The sequence below is a fragment of the Zonotrichia albicollis genome, chromosome 4 (assembly GCF_047830755.1).
Source record: "Zonotrichia albicollis isolate bZonAlb1 chromosome 4, bZonAlb1.hap1, whole genome shotgun sequence".
In the NCBI taxonomy this organism is placed as follows: Eukaryota; Metazoa; Chordata; class Aves; order Passeriformes; family Passerellidae; genus Zonotrichia; species Zonotrichia albicollis.
The window spans coordinates 56,304,449-56,321,739 of NC_133822.1; the positions used below are offsets into that span (position 1 = coordinate 56,304,449).

General features: G+C 35.2%; 1 protein-coding gene across 2 annotated transcripts in view; it reads right to left on the minus strand.

The window, feature by feature from the left end:
- Positions 1-2,713: 2,713 nt before the first annotated feature.
- Positions 2,714-17,291, minus strand: part of PNPLA8 (patatin like domain 8, phospholipase A2) — a 34,915-nt gene continuing 20,337 nt past the window's right edge. For both annotated transcript variants that reach the window (XM_074539892.1, XM_074539893.1), the window contains exons 9-10: positions 5,415-5,610; positions 2,714-3,569 (exon numbers count right to left, since the gene is read on the minus strand). In XM_074539892.1, the coding sequence (XP_074395993.1) occupies positions 3,295-3,569; positions 5,415-5,610 (471 nt within the window). In that variant the 3' untranslated portion in view covers positions 2,714-3,294. The remainder of the gene's footprint in view (positions 3,570-5,414; positions 5,611-17,291) is intronic.

The window sequence follows — 17,291 nt, forward strand, 5'->3', positions numbered from 1 at the left end:
GACTACTGAGCCAATTTCAGTTTTTTAACTGGATAGCCCCACAGCATTCCCAGGGGTACTTTTTCAAAGCAGGATTCCTTTAACATGATGTTCTGCAGTAGAGTATTCCTTTTCCCATTGTTAAAATTTTTATTCTTCAGAGGCACTTTTTTCATTCTAGTCTATTCTCTTCTCAAATCCATGTTGCACTGAAATCATATTGTTCAAAGTACTCATGATCCCTCCTAGATTCATCTGTGAAGACAATTATTATGTTCTTCAGGCCATCACAAGGATCACTTAAAACCTGCTTGTATTTGACCCAGTGCTAACTCCTCTGCTCCCTATCAATAAACCCCTTTATAATTTAAAATCCTGTTTCTTAATTAGTGAGACTTCATTTCACTACAGTTCTTATTCCATTTTCTGCTGTTGAAGTATCATGCAGTGTTCCACAGCCAATGCCTCAAACTTCCTGAAAATGATTTTACTTTATAGAGTGCTGCAGGAACACATCCATAGTAGTTAGGATTTCTGACAAATTGCTGATTTTTTTTTTTTTTTTAAGTAACTAAAAACTAATTACAGCTCAAGTGAAATACCTATTGCATCTCCACATTTTAAAATGGTTTACAGAGGAGAAAAAACTCATTAGTCCCTGATGACAGGCAAAACTGAGGATCAAGTTAATTTGAAGGCATTCAATACAAGCACCTTGTGAATTAATGTACCATAGAGGCCTAAAACAGTCTGAATTAATTACTCTATAGCTCAACTCATTTCCACATGTACTTTTAAAAGCCACGCTTAAGAAAAATACTGTTATGGCAACAGAAGGGAAAAAGGGGTGAATGAAGATACGACAGCAGCTTCCAGCAGAAACAGTATCATCACAAATCCAGATCTTACCCTATTTGAAATAAAACCCTCAGAACATGAGGTTTTATTTATATAAAGAAATTAAATGGAAATGTTATCATTTTGTTCACTAAAGGTACATGTTTTCCTTAGATAATACTTGCCCCAAAAACTGTGACTGAAAACTTATAAATTCAGAATAATGCCTTTGATATCTCATGGATGATGCTGTGGCTTTTCTCTTTGCCAGAGGAGTGTGTAATGTGTGTTATTACATGAGACCATCTGACACTGTTTGTTTTGACCTATGGTGCAACATGGTTTAACTCTGTACAACGTACCTCTATCAGAATAATGCTGACATTTCTTTTTTATATGCTTAAATCATCTCACACCTATGGGAAAGGTTTGATCTCATTATTCCTCTATTTAGTTCTTAGTAATTGGAATGCAAAAGTGTCACAGACATCTTTTTATGAAAATCCTTTTCTTATGATTTTTTTTCCTGCTGAGGAGCTGAGAGGTTTCAGCAACAAAATGTAAACAATGATTATCTGCTGCTGTGGATGCATCAGGTGTGTCTGTGACTGGCCCACCTTGAATGTTCACAATTAATGGCCAACCACAGCCCAGTTAGCTTGGACTCTCTGTCCGAGACACAGACCTTTGTTATTCATTCCATTCTATTCTTAGCTTAGCTAGCCTTCTGAGATGAAGCTTCTCCTTCTATTCTTTAGTACAGTTATAATGTAATATATATATCATAAAATAATAAATCAAGCCTTCTGAACATGGAGTCAACATTTTCTTCTCTTCCCTCACCTGAAAACACCTGTGACCACTGTCACAGAAAAGAGAGGCTGTATAAATGAAAGCTGGATTATGATCATAAATCTCTGCCTTATGTGGCAAACTTAAGGAGAGAACTCAGGATGAAAAGGATGAAAAGGATGAAAAGGATGAGTAAAATGAATAGGTCAAAATTAAAGATATATCAAATTAAAGAAAAAAAAAAAGAATATCTCAATCAAATGTTTTCTTGCACAGTCAAGAATATGATGTAGCACCTCCAAGGATCCCAACTGTCTGCCTCATAGTTCCTTTCCAAACTGCAGCCTAATAACATTTTCAATATTTTAAAACAAGAACAGAAGGTGACTATCATAATAAATGTAATTTTAGTAGATAATGGCAGGTGATTAGTTCCAAACAGCAAAGTGACAAATGCACTGATTTTGGTGAAACTGGATGTTTTAGCTACTGCATAGAACTTACATTTCATCCAGTAGCTGTCTACTACAAGACAAACATTCCCCCAGGCACCTGGAAAGCAATCTTATTAACAGGTATGTGCCAACATGTGACAGCAGCTGTGTCTACCTCAAATTTCACTGCACTGCTTTGAAGAACTGCCATGTACCTTCCTGTTGTTGAAGACGCTGTTTGAGACACTGGGTTGTCAGAGCTCACAGCATCCCTCACGGCATATGCAGGAAATAAGCCCAAAGGAATGGGTGATAGGCCTGGACTAAATTCCAAATGTTAACTTCACAGCCCTGACATAATTTCAGGAGAATGCACGTATGAAAGTTAGAGGACAAAATGACATTTATATAATTTGATGCTGCAAGTTTTAATTTTCTTCTTGACTAGAGCTACACCACAAGTCTGCACCCAAAATTTAAGTTTCCCTAAGAAACTTTCTCATTCATATGAACTACTTCAATATTTTATTTCCTTTATCCTGTAATTGGAATAGCTGCTTAAGTGAAGTTTTGGGGCTTGGGATTACTTTCAAATAAAGAGTTAATCAATCTTTGACTGATTAATCAATGAAGTTATTCCCATAAAAACAATAAGCAGAAAGTTCTCAAAATACCAGTTAATGTTATAATTTAATAGGTCATTTATAGTCATCCAAACATTTTACTCAATACTGTTATGTACAAAATCCACTAAAATAAAAAAACAAATTTAAATGTTATCTTTCAGATGTAAAAGTGCAATTAACACAGGCAGAGCTTTTGCAGGAATATTACATTTCTATTAAATTCACTGCCTACATAAGAGCCTAACAGGTATACTGCCTACACTAAAGTGAATGAGGTTTTTTTAAAATTAACTTTGAATAAGCCTGGTAGTTGATAAATAAAGGTTTTCTGCCACAATCATAGCGCATACACCCAAAAATGCATTGCACAATTGTTTCCATAATTTTCAGTTTTACTGACTTTAGAAATTAAAGTAGAGCAACAGAAAGATTCATTAAGTTCCAAGAGTAATTGACACCTTAAATCTTGTAATGAGTGTGCACAAAACAGCCATCCTGAATGGCTTTTCCCAGAATCCTGATAGCTTTCCAAAGATGTTATTTACCCCGAATCAACGTTCTGCCTTTACAGTACCAAATGGATTTTCTGGAACAAGATTTACATTTATCTCTCATGCATTACTTATTCATAATTTGGAAAGAAACGGCAAGCCTTCATACATGTCAGCCTTTAATTTTAACCAGTCCTGAAACCTCTGCAAAACTGATTTTTCTTGTGTTAATATTCTTGCAGCTTTTCTCAGTTTTTCTTCATTTCGTTCTAAGTAACGAATTCCATCTGTCTGCAGCTGATTGAGTTTCTCTTTACGGCTTTCATCCAGAGGTATGTCTTCATTCATAAGAGGGTTAAATCTGAAATAACTGTCTGGAGGTAACAGTGCATCCAGCATGGTGTGGACTTCTGAAAACAAATGAAGAAAACAGCTCACATGAGAGAATCAAACACCCCTGCAAGTGATCTGAACAAAAACTGCTCTGGAATGACACAGTAAGAGTAAATATGTGCTGCTTTGCTGAGTAAACATTTTTCTACCACTGCCTCATCGAAACCCCTTTCTCATTAGAGGACTTGTAAATGACCTTGTAGCTCTGTTTACTCTGGAAAAGATTCATCTTTTATTCCAAGACAACTTCACTGGTATGACAATTAAGTGAGCTTTGTAGCTATCTAGATTTTTAATTACATTCCATTCCTTAACAAGAGCCTATCCTGAAGAGCAGGAATGTAACTTCCATATTCCCATTTCAGGATACCTGTGATTTGTTACACTTAGTACTAACAGAAGTAGGTATTATGAAAACAACATGTATGTTCTTCTGCAATCTCAAAGTAAAAATATGTAGGACTAAAGCTTTATTTTGTTTACAACTATTAATAATTTTTAAATATATTACTACATATTTGAGGCTTGAATTTAATATGCATTTGATTTAAAATATTCAAGTTAAATTACATTACTTCAGTTAACCAGTAAAATAAAAAACTATGTAATTCATTTATATATTCTTTTTTTATAACCTGTTTCTTTCTCCCTTTAGATCTTTTTGTTGGCTCACTTAAAATTCCATTTCTATCACTTCCTTCAGCATTCATTCTATCTTCTTTGTATTCTTAACATGTTCCTCCATTCTTTTAAACATTTATTGACATATAAAAAGTTTGAAGTGAAAAAATAATCAGGTTTAAGATAAAAGCAAAAGATACTTGTAAATCTGAAATAATCTTGTCTTGGCCTCTCCTCCTGCAAATTACTCAGCTATGTCTGTTCTTGTCTCACCACATCCAGTCTTTCTTGCCCTATTTAATACTCTCCCTTTTTTCCTTTGTAATACAAGTTCCCATTTGCTCAAATCTACTCTCTTCTCTTTCAATTTCTTTTCCTTTGGTCTCTGCAATGAACTTCCCTTTCTTCCTTTTCCCTTTAAATTTCCCTTTAAATTTCTTGCCTCATTTTTCAGCTGCAATGAAACTTTCTGACAGAAAGTGGACAGCACATATTGCTTCCCACAATTCCCACTGCCTTTCCACAGCTGTGCAAAAGTGAAAAGGCAATCCAAAACCTAGTTTTTTCCTACTAGTGACAGTCAGCTGACAGAGACTATAAAGCAAGGGATCTAGACCACAAGACCACTTCTTGTTCCCTGGCTTTTTGCAGTATCACTTTCCTTTGTAATGGGAGGGGGAAATTATCTGTGTATCAATATTTCCTGTTTACAAAAATAAAACAGATGTAAACTGCTAGTGACAGAGTTCCAGTGTACTTCTATCTAGGAACAGAACTTATTTTAGAAAACAGATGCTTGGCTCTTCCTAACAGCAATGGAAGTCATCGGCACTGGAAGATACAGTACAGTCCTTGGAAAAGTACAGGTATAAAAGCATATTTTCTGAAGGTGTTGAAAATAAATGTTCTATATTAACTACTAAGCATTTCTACATTATGAGTAAAACAAAATATAAGAAAATATTATTTTAAAATTAATTCCTGAATATGCCTTTTATCCTAAAGCTCAAGTAAAAATATTTATCCTAATAGCAATACTAGTACTAAATAGTAATACTGGTACTAAAACTATAAACAGTAAGTTACAAAGAGACCTGCTTCAATTCAGTTTCATGGGGCTGGTAGAGAAGAGAAGAAGAAAGACAAAAGTTTGAAAAGTTCTCTGAATTGGAGCTATAATTCTAAGAACCATAAATAACACTGAAGACAGTCACAGTACAAGTATATCTTAAGACACCAACCTTCTGTATCAGTTGCACTGTTGATAACATTCGCCAGTTTGGCTTTCAGACTGGTGTGTGTGACGTTGGTCTTTACCTCACTTTCATACCGACCAGTGCCCAACGAAATCAGACACTGCAATGGAACATTGGGCCAGAGACACTTGCACTCGTGAACTGCCAGCGCAGAAGGATTGTTTAGGAGCAGACCTCCATCCTGTAAATTAACAAGAAATACAAATATTGGTCTATACATAACATATGATCACAAAAGAAACTGCAACTGTAAATTAAACTAGCATAGCCCTAATATACAAAACTAATGAAAACTCGCAAACATTAATTTCCCAGTTTTGTGAAATTGAACTGAATCTGTTTGTATGATAAAGCAGCTTCCTAGCTTGGCCTCCCAGGCACTGGCAGAGCAGCTGGTGGGGCTGTGCTCAGTTCTGCTGCATTATATACAAGTGGTATACTGAAAAAGAACTGTTCACTGGAATCTCTAGAGAAGCTATGACTTCATTTTTGAAGACCTTTTCAGTAAGACGGATACACATATTAACAATTTCTTAATCAAAAATCTGCCTCTTGAAATGCTTATTAGTGATATTACACGGAAATTTTCTGTAACAAAACCCAAATTGCTACCTGAAGATTCCAAAACAAATTAAAAAAGAAAAGTCACAAGAGCTAAGCTTGGCCAAGCCTTACTTTGTAAACACAGTCATTACACAAGATGCTACAGCTTTGATTTAAGAGTTGGAAAGTCATTTAGGTTGGAAAGAACTTATTGAGCTCATCTGGTCCAAGTGCCCTGCTCACACAGGGTCAGGTACAGCATGCTGCCCAAGGCCATGTCCAGTTGGGTTTTGAGTATCTCCACAAATGGAGACTCCAAAATCCCTGTGGGTAACCAGTTCCTCCATTATCTCACAGTCACTATATCCAAGGCTTTCTTAAAATTTCACAGCCCTGACCAGTTCTTTACTCTTCATAATCACCAGGTTCAGCAAGGCACCTTTCCTTATTGGTCCACCATCAACTAGGACAGCTGCTGTCACCAATGCACTTGAAAGATCTCCTTGGTGGCTTAAGCTCTGCTGTACTGTCCTTTCATTAGGAATCAGGATGATTCAAGATCCTGTGAGGAGCAGCCCTGAGGATATGAGGCTTTTTTAAGTTGTCTGAAGATCAGACTTCAGCCCAATACTACCAGGAACAAATGACACTCTGGAACTGAGGAGAGACATCTTTCGCTGGCAACATTTTGAAAGTGTAGGTGATGAAGCTGAGCTAAAATACTTCAGGAGTAGTCAGAATCAGTGTTAATGACAGTAAGCCTGAGAAGCATTCAGATAATGAGATTTTGATCCACTGAATCTCAAGAAGTACATTCAGCACTTCCTGGAAGTAAAATGACATTAACTCCAACCAAGAGGTAGATTAATTTGAATTAAACAGAACTTTTTTTTTTTTTTTTTTTTTTGCTGGGAATGCCTTAAAACCAGCAATTACAAAGACAAAACTTAAGCTTGAGAACATTACCAATAGTAGAGATGAAGATAGCTGCATCCAATTCAGAATCCATACAAACAAGTAGAGTATAAAAGAGAGTATTTACTATAATAGGTAAAATGCAAGCACTCCCTATATTCTAAAGCTCCCTTTTCTGACCATATCTGACCATCACATAACTAGAACAACAAGGAAAAGCAACTCTACCCAGGAATAGGTTAGAATATAAAAGGTTTTAGAGATGAAAAACATTTTATAGAAACTCCTTGTAACTACAGCTGCACCAGATAAGTAAAACCAGGATTACTGAGCTTAGTTTTTTGAGTTTGCTTTCTTTTAATTAACCTTTCATTTCAACCTACAAAAAGCTCTTTGAACCCTCTCTGGATACCATTCACCTTGCTCAAAACACTAAATACACAGCTAACATGAATTATCTCTTCAGTGCCTATTATCCTTTGCTCATGTTTAGTCTAGCAAACTAAATACAAGGATGTTTTTGTCCTTTATATAATTCCCCATGAATCTTTATCTAAAATCTTAATAATTATTATAGTGCTGCTTAATCATTTCTTTAAATCCTAGATTTAAAACATGCTTACAAAATAATTTCCACTGATACTGTCGATATAATTAAACATGACTGCTACACTAAAATTAGTGTTATCAGAAGTTTGAGGGTATACCCTTATACTAGAATACTACAATACTTTTGTAATGCTGACAAATAAGAGATGAAAGGAACATAAAATATACGTACCAAATGTGTTTGTGATGATAACTAATGGCTTTGTGCGATGATTTCCATATTTAAATGTTCTCCAATTTAGGTTTGTTGTAATGACAGTAAATTCCTAATGATTTGCAGTTTAGACACAACCTCTAGCATTTATACAGATAATAGACACATATCAATTTTTGAAAGTTAGAAGCAGGACTAAGAAAGGCAACTGACTTGTTTCTTCTCCTCCAAAGAAATTATGGGTGATAGTAACCACATCCTAATCAATACTTCAAATATTACTCTGTTAAAAAGCAATGTACATCATACTGCTTTTGCTTACAATGATCAACTACTAAAGGAGCAAATAATGCTGTTAGTTAAACTGTACTATTAAGGACTTGTTGAAGGAAATACTGCAGTAATTTATTTAAATCTGCAGCTCCAGAAACAATACAGTGATGCAAAAAGCTGAAATTCTTGTGAAAAAGTATTTTCACCATTTAAAAAATTAGTTAAATTTATGTGCATTCAAAGAAAATGTAAACAATGAAGAATTTTCCATTCTGAAAATTAAAGAACAGAAACTAACCCTTCTGTTTCTGAATAATTCCTCTAACTTCATAAAACTGGAAAAAAGCCCATCCCAAGATGTCTACTGAACTAGAAATACAGAAATATGAAAGCCAGATCTAAATATTTAAAAATTAATTTTAAGAAATCATGACATATGCTTCTCCATGCTTGCCCTTGAGACACATGAACAGAATTCCCAAATGATTGACTCCACAGTTTTGTACAAAAGATACTGAGATCACAAGAAACTTCACTGATCCTTGTTTTGGAGAGCTGCTAAATCTGCAGTCTAATTTTTTTCTCATTCTGTTGAACTTATTCTATAGCTATAAAATACTATATAAATGCATCTAAATTATTTATAACTTACTAATTACAATATTTTATTGTAAGCATTGGGCTTTTAAAATATATTTATAAAAAAACATTAACCAAAATGCAATAAACTTAAATACTGAGTGATGGCCAGTAGTATGGAATGTCTTGGTAACTAACAAAAGCTTCCTCATCCATGCTAGATTCCATGAGCTTTCTTGCCACTCTGAACTTCCGTGCAATTAAACAACTTGAAGTAAACAAGGCAAATTTATCTGATCTATGGCTACAGAGATGGAACATCAATCCCTGTTTTTCTCAAAACAAAATAATGAAAACAAAATAAGGATCTTTATACCACATATGATGGTGCAAAAAATCATATTGATATGAAGTGACATTTTCACTTATAGTATAAGCTTCAAGCTACAATTCAATTCTACAAAGCATTGTTAACTTTATGCACAGCCCTAAACCTTTTTGGTTCCTATTAAGTTTAGCAATTCCTCTTGGACAGATGGAATGTCTTCAATGTGTCACTCCTTTCCTCTATATTGTTAGCTGTGACCCTATGGAATGGTACTGCCTGTGTGCACAGAGAGCCCATACAAACAGAATATTCAATAAATTACACATTATTGACATACACTGGGTCTAAAAGCAAAACCAATAGATCAAGAGAAGCGCTTATCCCCTTTTATTCAGTATGCACAGGGCCAGACTAGGGACAGATACTTTGTACAGCTTTGGACACCCAGTTAAAAAGCACTGAAGAACTGGAACACATGCAGTAAAGAAACACTAATATGGTTTGGGGCCTGAAGCACGTAACATACTAGACGAGATGCAGGGAAGTAGGCTTGCTTACCCCATTGAAAAGAGAAAGCCAAGGAGGAAGCTAATCACAGTGTTCCACTATCTAAAGTAGAAATACCCAGATTCTTTCAAAAAGTACAAAGTAAGAGCTGGAGCATCTGTGGAATCTCCATCCTTTGATATTTTCAAAACTAAGCTGGGCAAAGTCCTGAACAACCCAACCCAGCTTTGAGGTTTAGCCTGTTTTGAACAGGAGGCTGGAACAGATAACCACCTGAGGCTCTCTCCTCCTCCTCTAGTTTTCCTAAGGTTCTACTCTATTTAAAGAAATACTGCATGAATCACAGATGTATGTAATTTTAGCTTTTAAACAAAATTACATCTCCAAATCTATTCTTATTAGAATTTGAATTTTGTCAGTCCAGTCTCAGTCTTGTGGAAAATGCAAAATTTGTAGTGCAAGGAGAGGTTCTGGTTGGCCCTTTAAGAAAAAATGTATTCACCAGAAAACATTAGAACACACTGAAGAGGGAAGGGGTGGAGTCACCATCCCTGGACATATTTAGAAGACATTCAGATCTGGTACATAGGGATGTGGTTTAGTGGTGGATTGGGCAGTATTAGGTTAATGACTGGACTTTGTAGGTTTTTTCTAACATAAATGAGTCTATGATTCACACCTTGCAATCTTTAACAGAAAGGGTAACTTACAGGAACTTTACACATGACTAAACTGTTGACCTATATCCACAACAGGTGGAATTGGCCCAAGCTTTGACTCAGAACTCAGTGTTGGGCAAACAGGGCAGATCCCTTTTTTCTTTCTGTTCTCTCATTCTTGCATTAACTGGCCTTCCCTACATTTCACCCTCTCTTCTCATTTAGCTAGATCTCAATCCAATTGCAAACTCTCTTTTCCACTTCCCAAACACACATTTGTCATCCCTTCCTTTCTCTGCTGCTATGCTCAGGGCAGTGGCAAGTGCCAGACACTGCTTCATCTGCTGAACTTTGCAAAACCATTCTACACTTGAGTCGACTTAATTTGCTGGCAGTACACCAAAGACAAAGTGCTGGAGTAGGAATGCTAATGCAAGGAGATACTAGAAAAGGGGATACAACTCTCCCAATGCCATCAGGCAGGCAAGCAGCAAAGAAAAAGGCTTCTTAAAAATTTCTAAATAATAAAATAGATATTTCTAAATTAAAACTAATGGAAACAATCAAGTAAGTTAATATTAAAATGGAACACAATAATAACAGAATTGCAAAATTGCTAGTGATAGCAAAGCAGTGAACTCAGGGACTGTGACATTGTTTTCAGTCTTTTGTCAAATGCTTTGCAGGTGGTAAATATGCCGTTGTTCTTTTTTATTTAATATCTTATTCCCAGATGAAGCCAATGAAATTTTTTCACATGGATTTTTTCACAAAAATTCCTTAATACAACAGTAACCATATTTTTGGAGCTTCTGGTAGGTAACAAGGAGTCTAAAGTTGTAGCTAGTATTTTCTATCAGTATTTTGATAGTTGCAAAATGATCAGGCAAGACTCCCCCTGTTACTTGACTTACAGATCTTCAATTATTTAAAGCAGGAAAAATGGACCTTTTGTAAACAAATGCTCCAATAAAAACTCTGATGGAGATACCCTGCTTGCACAGTTTGAGAGGTAAAGAAAGGCCTGGTTAAACCCTGTGAAACAGATGAGTGCAAATTCTACTATCAGAAGGAAAAGAGACTGGGAAGTCTGCAAGTATTCCAGAGCACATGGGAGCCTGGTAGCAAAGGACTTTCTGAAAATCTTGTCCTATTTAAATAATTATGGTAAATGGGCATGAAGTCACCAGTGATATACTTAAGTCAATACTTTGAAAATAATTATTTGAAATTAAAATACTAAAATTCAAAAATTATACTATACCATGGGAGACCAGTTGTTTCTCACAAGAACATTCTCCACATTCATAGGCTCTCATTGCACTTCCTAATTCTGTCAGACTCAAGTTGAGCCTTGTAACTGTTCTGTATAACACCTTGTGTGCTGCACAGTTTCATTTAAATTATCCTAAACTTTGTGAATAAAATAATCTAGCACTGAATGAAGGATATATAATGTATGAAAGCCAAGTCTGAGATCTGGAAGCTGAGTTTGTTGGCTCCATAGTAACCACTTCACCTCACTGCCTATGCAGACATGCTTTGCATTTTAGTTCACTCTTACAGACTTGCTCTGTTGTTTACTTTCACTGTCTTTGTGAAAAAGCAGAGACAGAATTAGTACAAAGCTATCACAGGAAACAATAGGCTAAGACTCTGAGTGGACTTTTCAAAAGTATTTTTTAAATTCTATGCTTAAAGTCAACATAAATATCATAAATATGCAGCTTAAGGATAAGTCTAGTTGCTGCAAATGAGTTTGAGGAGTTGCTGCATAGTAATAAGGGATTACTTCTTAGAAAAACTAAAATAGCTACTTTAAAAACATTTACTCTATTTCCCAGAAGTAATGGGCAAAATAATTCTGTAAAATCATCTCAATACGTTTATGTACGTAGCAGTGAACATCCTCAGAGTAGAAGACAGGAATGAGAAAGGAGAGAATTCTTTCCCTACCTAAGGTAGGAAGGTCTATCAATCCAGGTAACTTCAAGATTCACATCCCAGCCTAGTCCTCTCACTGCTCTGGGCACCCAGTGTCATTATGAAAATGTCAGTAATTGTACCCTAAGCTTCAAGGCTTGCTCAGTAAAGCATCACTGGGCTAAAAAGTTATAGTTTTTGACAAGTGCTCTGTGAAAAAGAAATCTATACATTCAGATTTAACTGTACAATAAACTAGCTCCCTATAGCTTCAGCACAAACATAACCTTTTCAATACAAAGATTAAGTGATTATGCTGTTCTGTTGCATATATACAAATATGTTTGAAATATACATGAATTACAGCTTTTCTCTTGGGAGAAATCAGTCAGACTGATCACAGTATTACTGAGGACAAAACTGGTGAAGAGAAGCTCCTAGTAAGACAGGCAATCTTTATTTTCCTTAACAAACTATTTGGCAAAATACAAAAAGTTTTATAAACATGAAACAAGACAGAAGCAGAACTGTTTTCATCTTGCTGACAAGCTATGGATGGTGGTGTCAATATTTCTAAAGAATCTCTGTCTAAAATGTACAGTGACCAAGAACAATTAGATTTTGCTTCATTCTAACAGTATGTTTCACTTTGTTGTTTGAGTGAGAAACTTATTTAAATAACTTCAGTCATTTTTTATAAAGCACACAATGACCTACAGTTGTCTCCTTATACAAATATTTAATCCAATTTATTCAGGAAGATTCACCCTTGCTTTATAATCATGCTAAGAAGCAGACTCCTGGGGTCAACTACATACAATTATAATATATTCTGCACTATGCTGATTCCCAGCAGAGGCCCTAATTGGTGACAGATATAAATGCCATCCTCCTACACACCAAATTTCTAACAATTACAGAAAGAACTAATTCCCTTACTTAGGGAAAGCCAGAGTGCTCCTTTAGATTCCTGAAATAAGCACCTTGTGCTCATTATTTTCAAATGCTGTCTCAAAATCCTGATTTATGTTTAAATAAAAAAATAAACAGTTAAGTTACTAGAAAAATAAACGCTTAAGTTACTTGTCATAAAGAGTGCAGTGAAAAAGGGATTTCCCTTGAACTGGCATTGGGAAAAACATTTGTAGAGAATATGAAAATTAGATGCAGTGGCATTTATATTATTGAATGACACCAATATTAAATTTCCATTACTGCATTATTTTACATTTTTTATTTTTTAAAGAAAATATGAAGGTGCATTAGCTGTATCTCCTGCCACAGCAGTTACAGAGAGACATGATACTAAGATTACATGACAAAATATAAAGAATAAATTCAATAACATTTGAAAATTTACTGAAAAGCTTCTTTTTCAGTTCAACTGTTTTCCCATACAGTATTTATAACTTTTCCCCCAATAACTAACAACACCATAATACAACTGGCATACACCCAAATGTCATGATCAATGCTTCCGAGAACTGCCAATACTATTGCTCTTAAATGCAAAATATTTGATAATATATTTTACATTCACTAGAATGAATGCCTGGCTGAGGTTGACTTCTAGGTGATTATCTTGAATTATTAACTCATCCTAGTGAGTCATTAATTCACAGAAAATGACCTGCTGCTCTGAAGACATCACTGAATTTATGGGTTTATGTCAGATACAGAAAATGTATCCTTACAGGGTACTGAGGAAGTTTGCTAAATATTAGTAGACATCATGAAAGGAAGAATTGTTTGGCAATAAAATGTATATTCAGGCATTTCATTAAAAGCATAAGTTGTGCATGAAGATCTTATTACATTAATTCTGCAGCTAACAACAGCACACATCACAAAAATAGTATGTATTTTAACCATGCTTCCCAAATGATGAATTGGCTGTGATATTACAAGCAAAGATCAGAGTGTGTAACCTAATAAAAACCGGGCCCATGGCTGAACCTACACTGACCCCAGACACAGGCCCAAACTCAGGGTCTCTTATGATACCTTTGAAGCACGGGTAAGTTAACAGTACAGTTAAAAACCCCAAAACCAAAACAACCAACTAGATCCCCCAACCCATGGGTCTGAATAAAATGCTACATTCAGATAACTCCAGGATACTCAAGTCTAGAAGTTTTATCCTTGCTGACAACATTCCACTTAGGAAGCATGTAAATACTCTATTTGCTATGGCAGAATATACTGGACTAAGGAGAAAGCTGCACCACACAATTACATTAACATGAAACCTCTACAACTGAGAAAGCAATCTCAGATATGGAGATAGCCAAATCTTTGTGAAATGTGAGCATGTTAAATTTTCAAAATTTCTAAATTCTTTAAATTTTATTTTCCAAGATAAAAATGGAAATATTTAGACTCAATACATTTTTACATCAGGAACTTGATCAATGTTATTGTTATTACATATTGATATTAGTTTTCCTAATTAATTGGTCTACATTTTTAGCTGCTAGCTTTTTAAACAACAGTAAAATGTCAGGAACTTCAAAATGCATTGAGAAAAATACAGAAAGACTAGCAGTGATCCATAGGGAATGTAGGTGGCTCATTATTGGATATATCAATTAAAAATGTTACTTAAAACATGTTGGTCATTCATCTGTTCAAAACCATATAACAATCAATGCTGAAAGCTAATTCTACAGTCAACTGTCAAATCTAAATATATTACAGACTCCACTGATTTCTACCTTTTTCATTGCAATTCCAAACTGAAACTGGATTTTCAATTATAGCCCTTTATTTATAGAATTATGCAAGCTACCTAAATTTCTTAAGACAATTTTCTTCTTTACATCTTGACTCAAACACTACATTTCATTTCACTGCAACTGAAATGTATGCTTGCAGCTAAAGGATTTGATCTTAAAATGGACAAAAATATATGAGATAATGTGAATTCACTGAAGATAATTGCTATGAAGGATTCAGGATTTGGACACGAACTACCTAGTATCTGTATCCACAGTGGAGGCAGGTGGATGGGGAGTAAGGACTGAAGGAAAAGTTCTGCACTTTCTCAAGTCCCCTAAATTAAAAAGTACATGGCTAAATGACAAAATATAGTTGGTGTCAGAATCGTCATGAAAAAGCTCTGAGTAGGGAACTATCACACAATGATTTAAACCACCAACATATAAATTGTAAGGCAACATATAAAGGCAAGTATAATTCTAAGCTGTATCTTCCTCTGAAATAGGAAACACATCATACTGTTAAGGTAACATGGGTTCCAGCCTGACCAAGTTAACGCCTCTGAATTTTGTTTCTGATTTAGAAGAGCTAACTTTGACTCCAATTCAATGTTGTGAAATGTGTCTTGGGTCATGCAAAAAACACACTGAATAGTCCAGTTGCAAGAAAGATTACTCAAAATGCAGCAGGTGCAGCACAAGACCATTAGGATAAACAAGAACAGAGTCTGTTCTGAAAAACTGAGACAGACGCATGTATTTAGACTACAAAAATTTTAAAAAAGATGAGTGTCTTTATATAAGCATCAGACACATTAAGCACCAGACCACTATATATATCAAAATCAAGCTTTCCTTGAGGGAAGAGGCAAAAGTTTATCAATAACCACACTACATCCTTGGGCTTTTATTTGCAATGAACATCACAAGGCTATTTTCTTTGGAAATATGGCCCCATTTAAGTCTGTGTGACAAATACACAACCTAAGAAAATGAAAACTATAAAATACGGAAAAAGTTTTCTTTTTGATCTAAGAAATGGTGGCTGCAACATCAGAACATGAGTGTAGAACCTAGATTGTCTGTACAGAGCTTACTGAATGGACTCCGTTCACAATCCTCCACTCTACACAGCCTCCTCTGATCTAACAAGATTTGTTTTACAGCAAATATTAGCTGGTCAACAGTGTCGCTGAAGATGGACTCAAAAGTCTAAGCAAAAAAATAGTTGAATGAGTACAGGTTATTGAGAGCAAGGTTTTGTTTCTTCTTTTAAATAAGCCCTCTACATTAGGAAAAGATCACTCTGAAACAATTGAGATAAAATTAGAATGCTTCCAAGTTATATGCCTAAACAACAGACACTCTCAATTTCATTATACTAAACAAATCTGCCAATAATATGTCACTTAGCAAGCCCCTGCAGGGAATCTTACAAGCAGTCTGCTCTGCAAAATACCACTGGTACAGTAACCACAGCAATTTCACAAAGGCTGGTAAACTGCACAGTGCACGTCCACCTTCAGAGCTGTTATCCAAACCGATGGAATCCATAAGGGAGAAAGAAACACAGATACTCATGTAACTTACATGTGCCAGGAAATTCCCTCTTCCTTAAACAGTAAACAACACAGCCTTGATTGCTGTAGGCAAACATGCATGGCAAAAAGTAGACAGAGAAACAAAGAAAGAGCTGATTCTATCATTGTGAGAACAAGATACACCTATTAAACTGCAGCCTGCATAAGCTCTGGCGCATTCTGATCACCGTGGCATATCCTAAGAATGAAAAGAACTTCAATGTGACCTATATTCTATGTCTTCTCAGAGCCTGGGAAGCACCCTTGAATCTAATTTTAAAAGCTACCATGTAAAACCAATTAGGGTAGGGTGCACTAAGTGAATCACTTTTGAAGGCCTCTCCTGTAACAAGCTATAAGGATGAATTGGCTTTACAGATTTGTTACCTAAAAAAATAAAAGTTTGAAAAATATGTAGAAACCATGAATTATCTTTTTCCAATGAAGATGTGACTTCAAATTTTAGTTATAATTATTGTACTACATATATTTTTTTATTTTTAGGTTGTATTCCCATCACATATCCTGTTACATCTGCTTTATTAAAACTCCACTAACAGACCAGGTGCCAATTTAACTGTTTTACTATCTGATCTTGCTCAAAGAAAACACAGTTATTGGAGCAATATTATATATCAACATCAGCACTATAATAAATGGAATTGTAATACAACAATGGATTCATGGGAAGCCATCAAGGAAAAAGTGATCAAGTCCTTTGCATTAATTTCGGTGTATTTTATTTGAGAAAAATACGTGGCTTTGTTGAATTTACCACCATCACATACACAATCCCTGCTGCCCTTTGAATTAATCCTGTGGGGCGAATTTAGTTTGTACTGTAAAAGCTATTAAATGAAGTCTGCATAATGATTTTCTTAAATTCTAAATTGCTCTTTTAATGAATTTAATTAATAATTTCCTCAGCATACTTTATTGTCTACTGAAGTGACATTATTGAATACCTCAAATATTTTTCACAGTACAAGAAAAAAAAAGGCAAAAAGGATACAAGATGGATACAAGAAATAACACCCCTCTGAGGGAAGCAGAGGGGGAAAAATACTGGATGTAG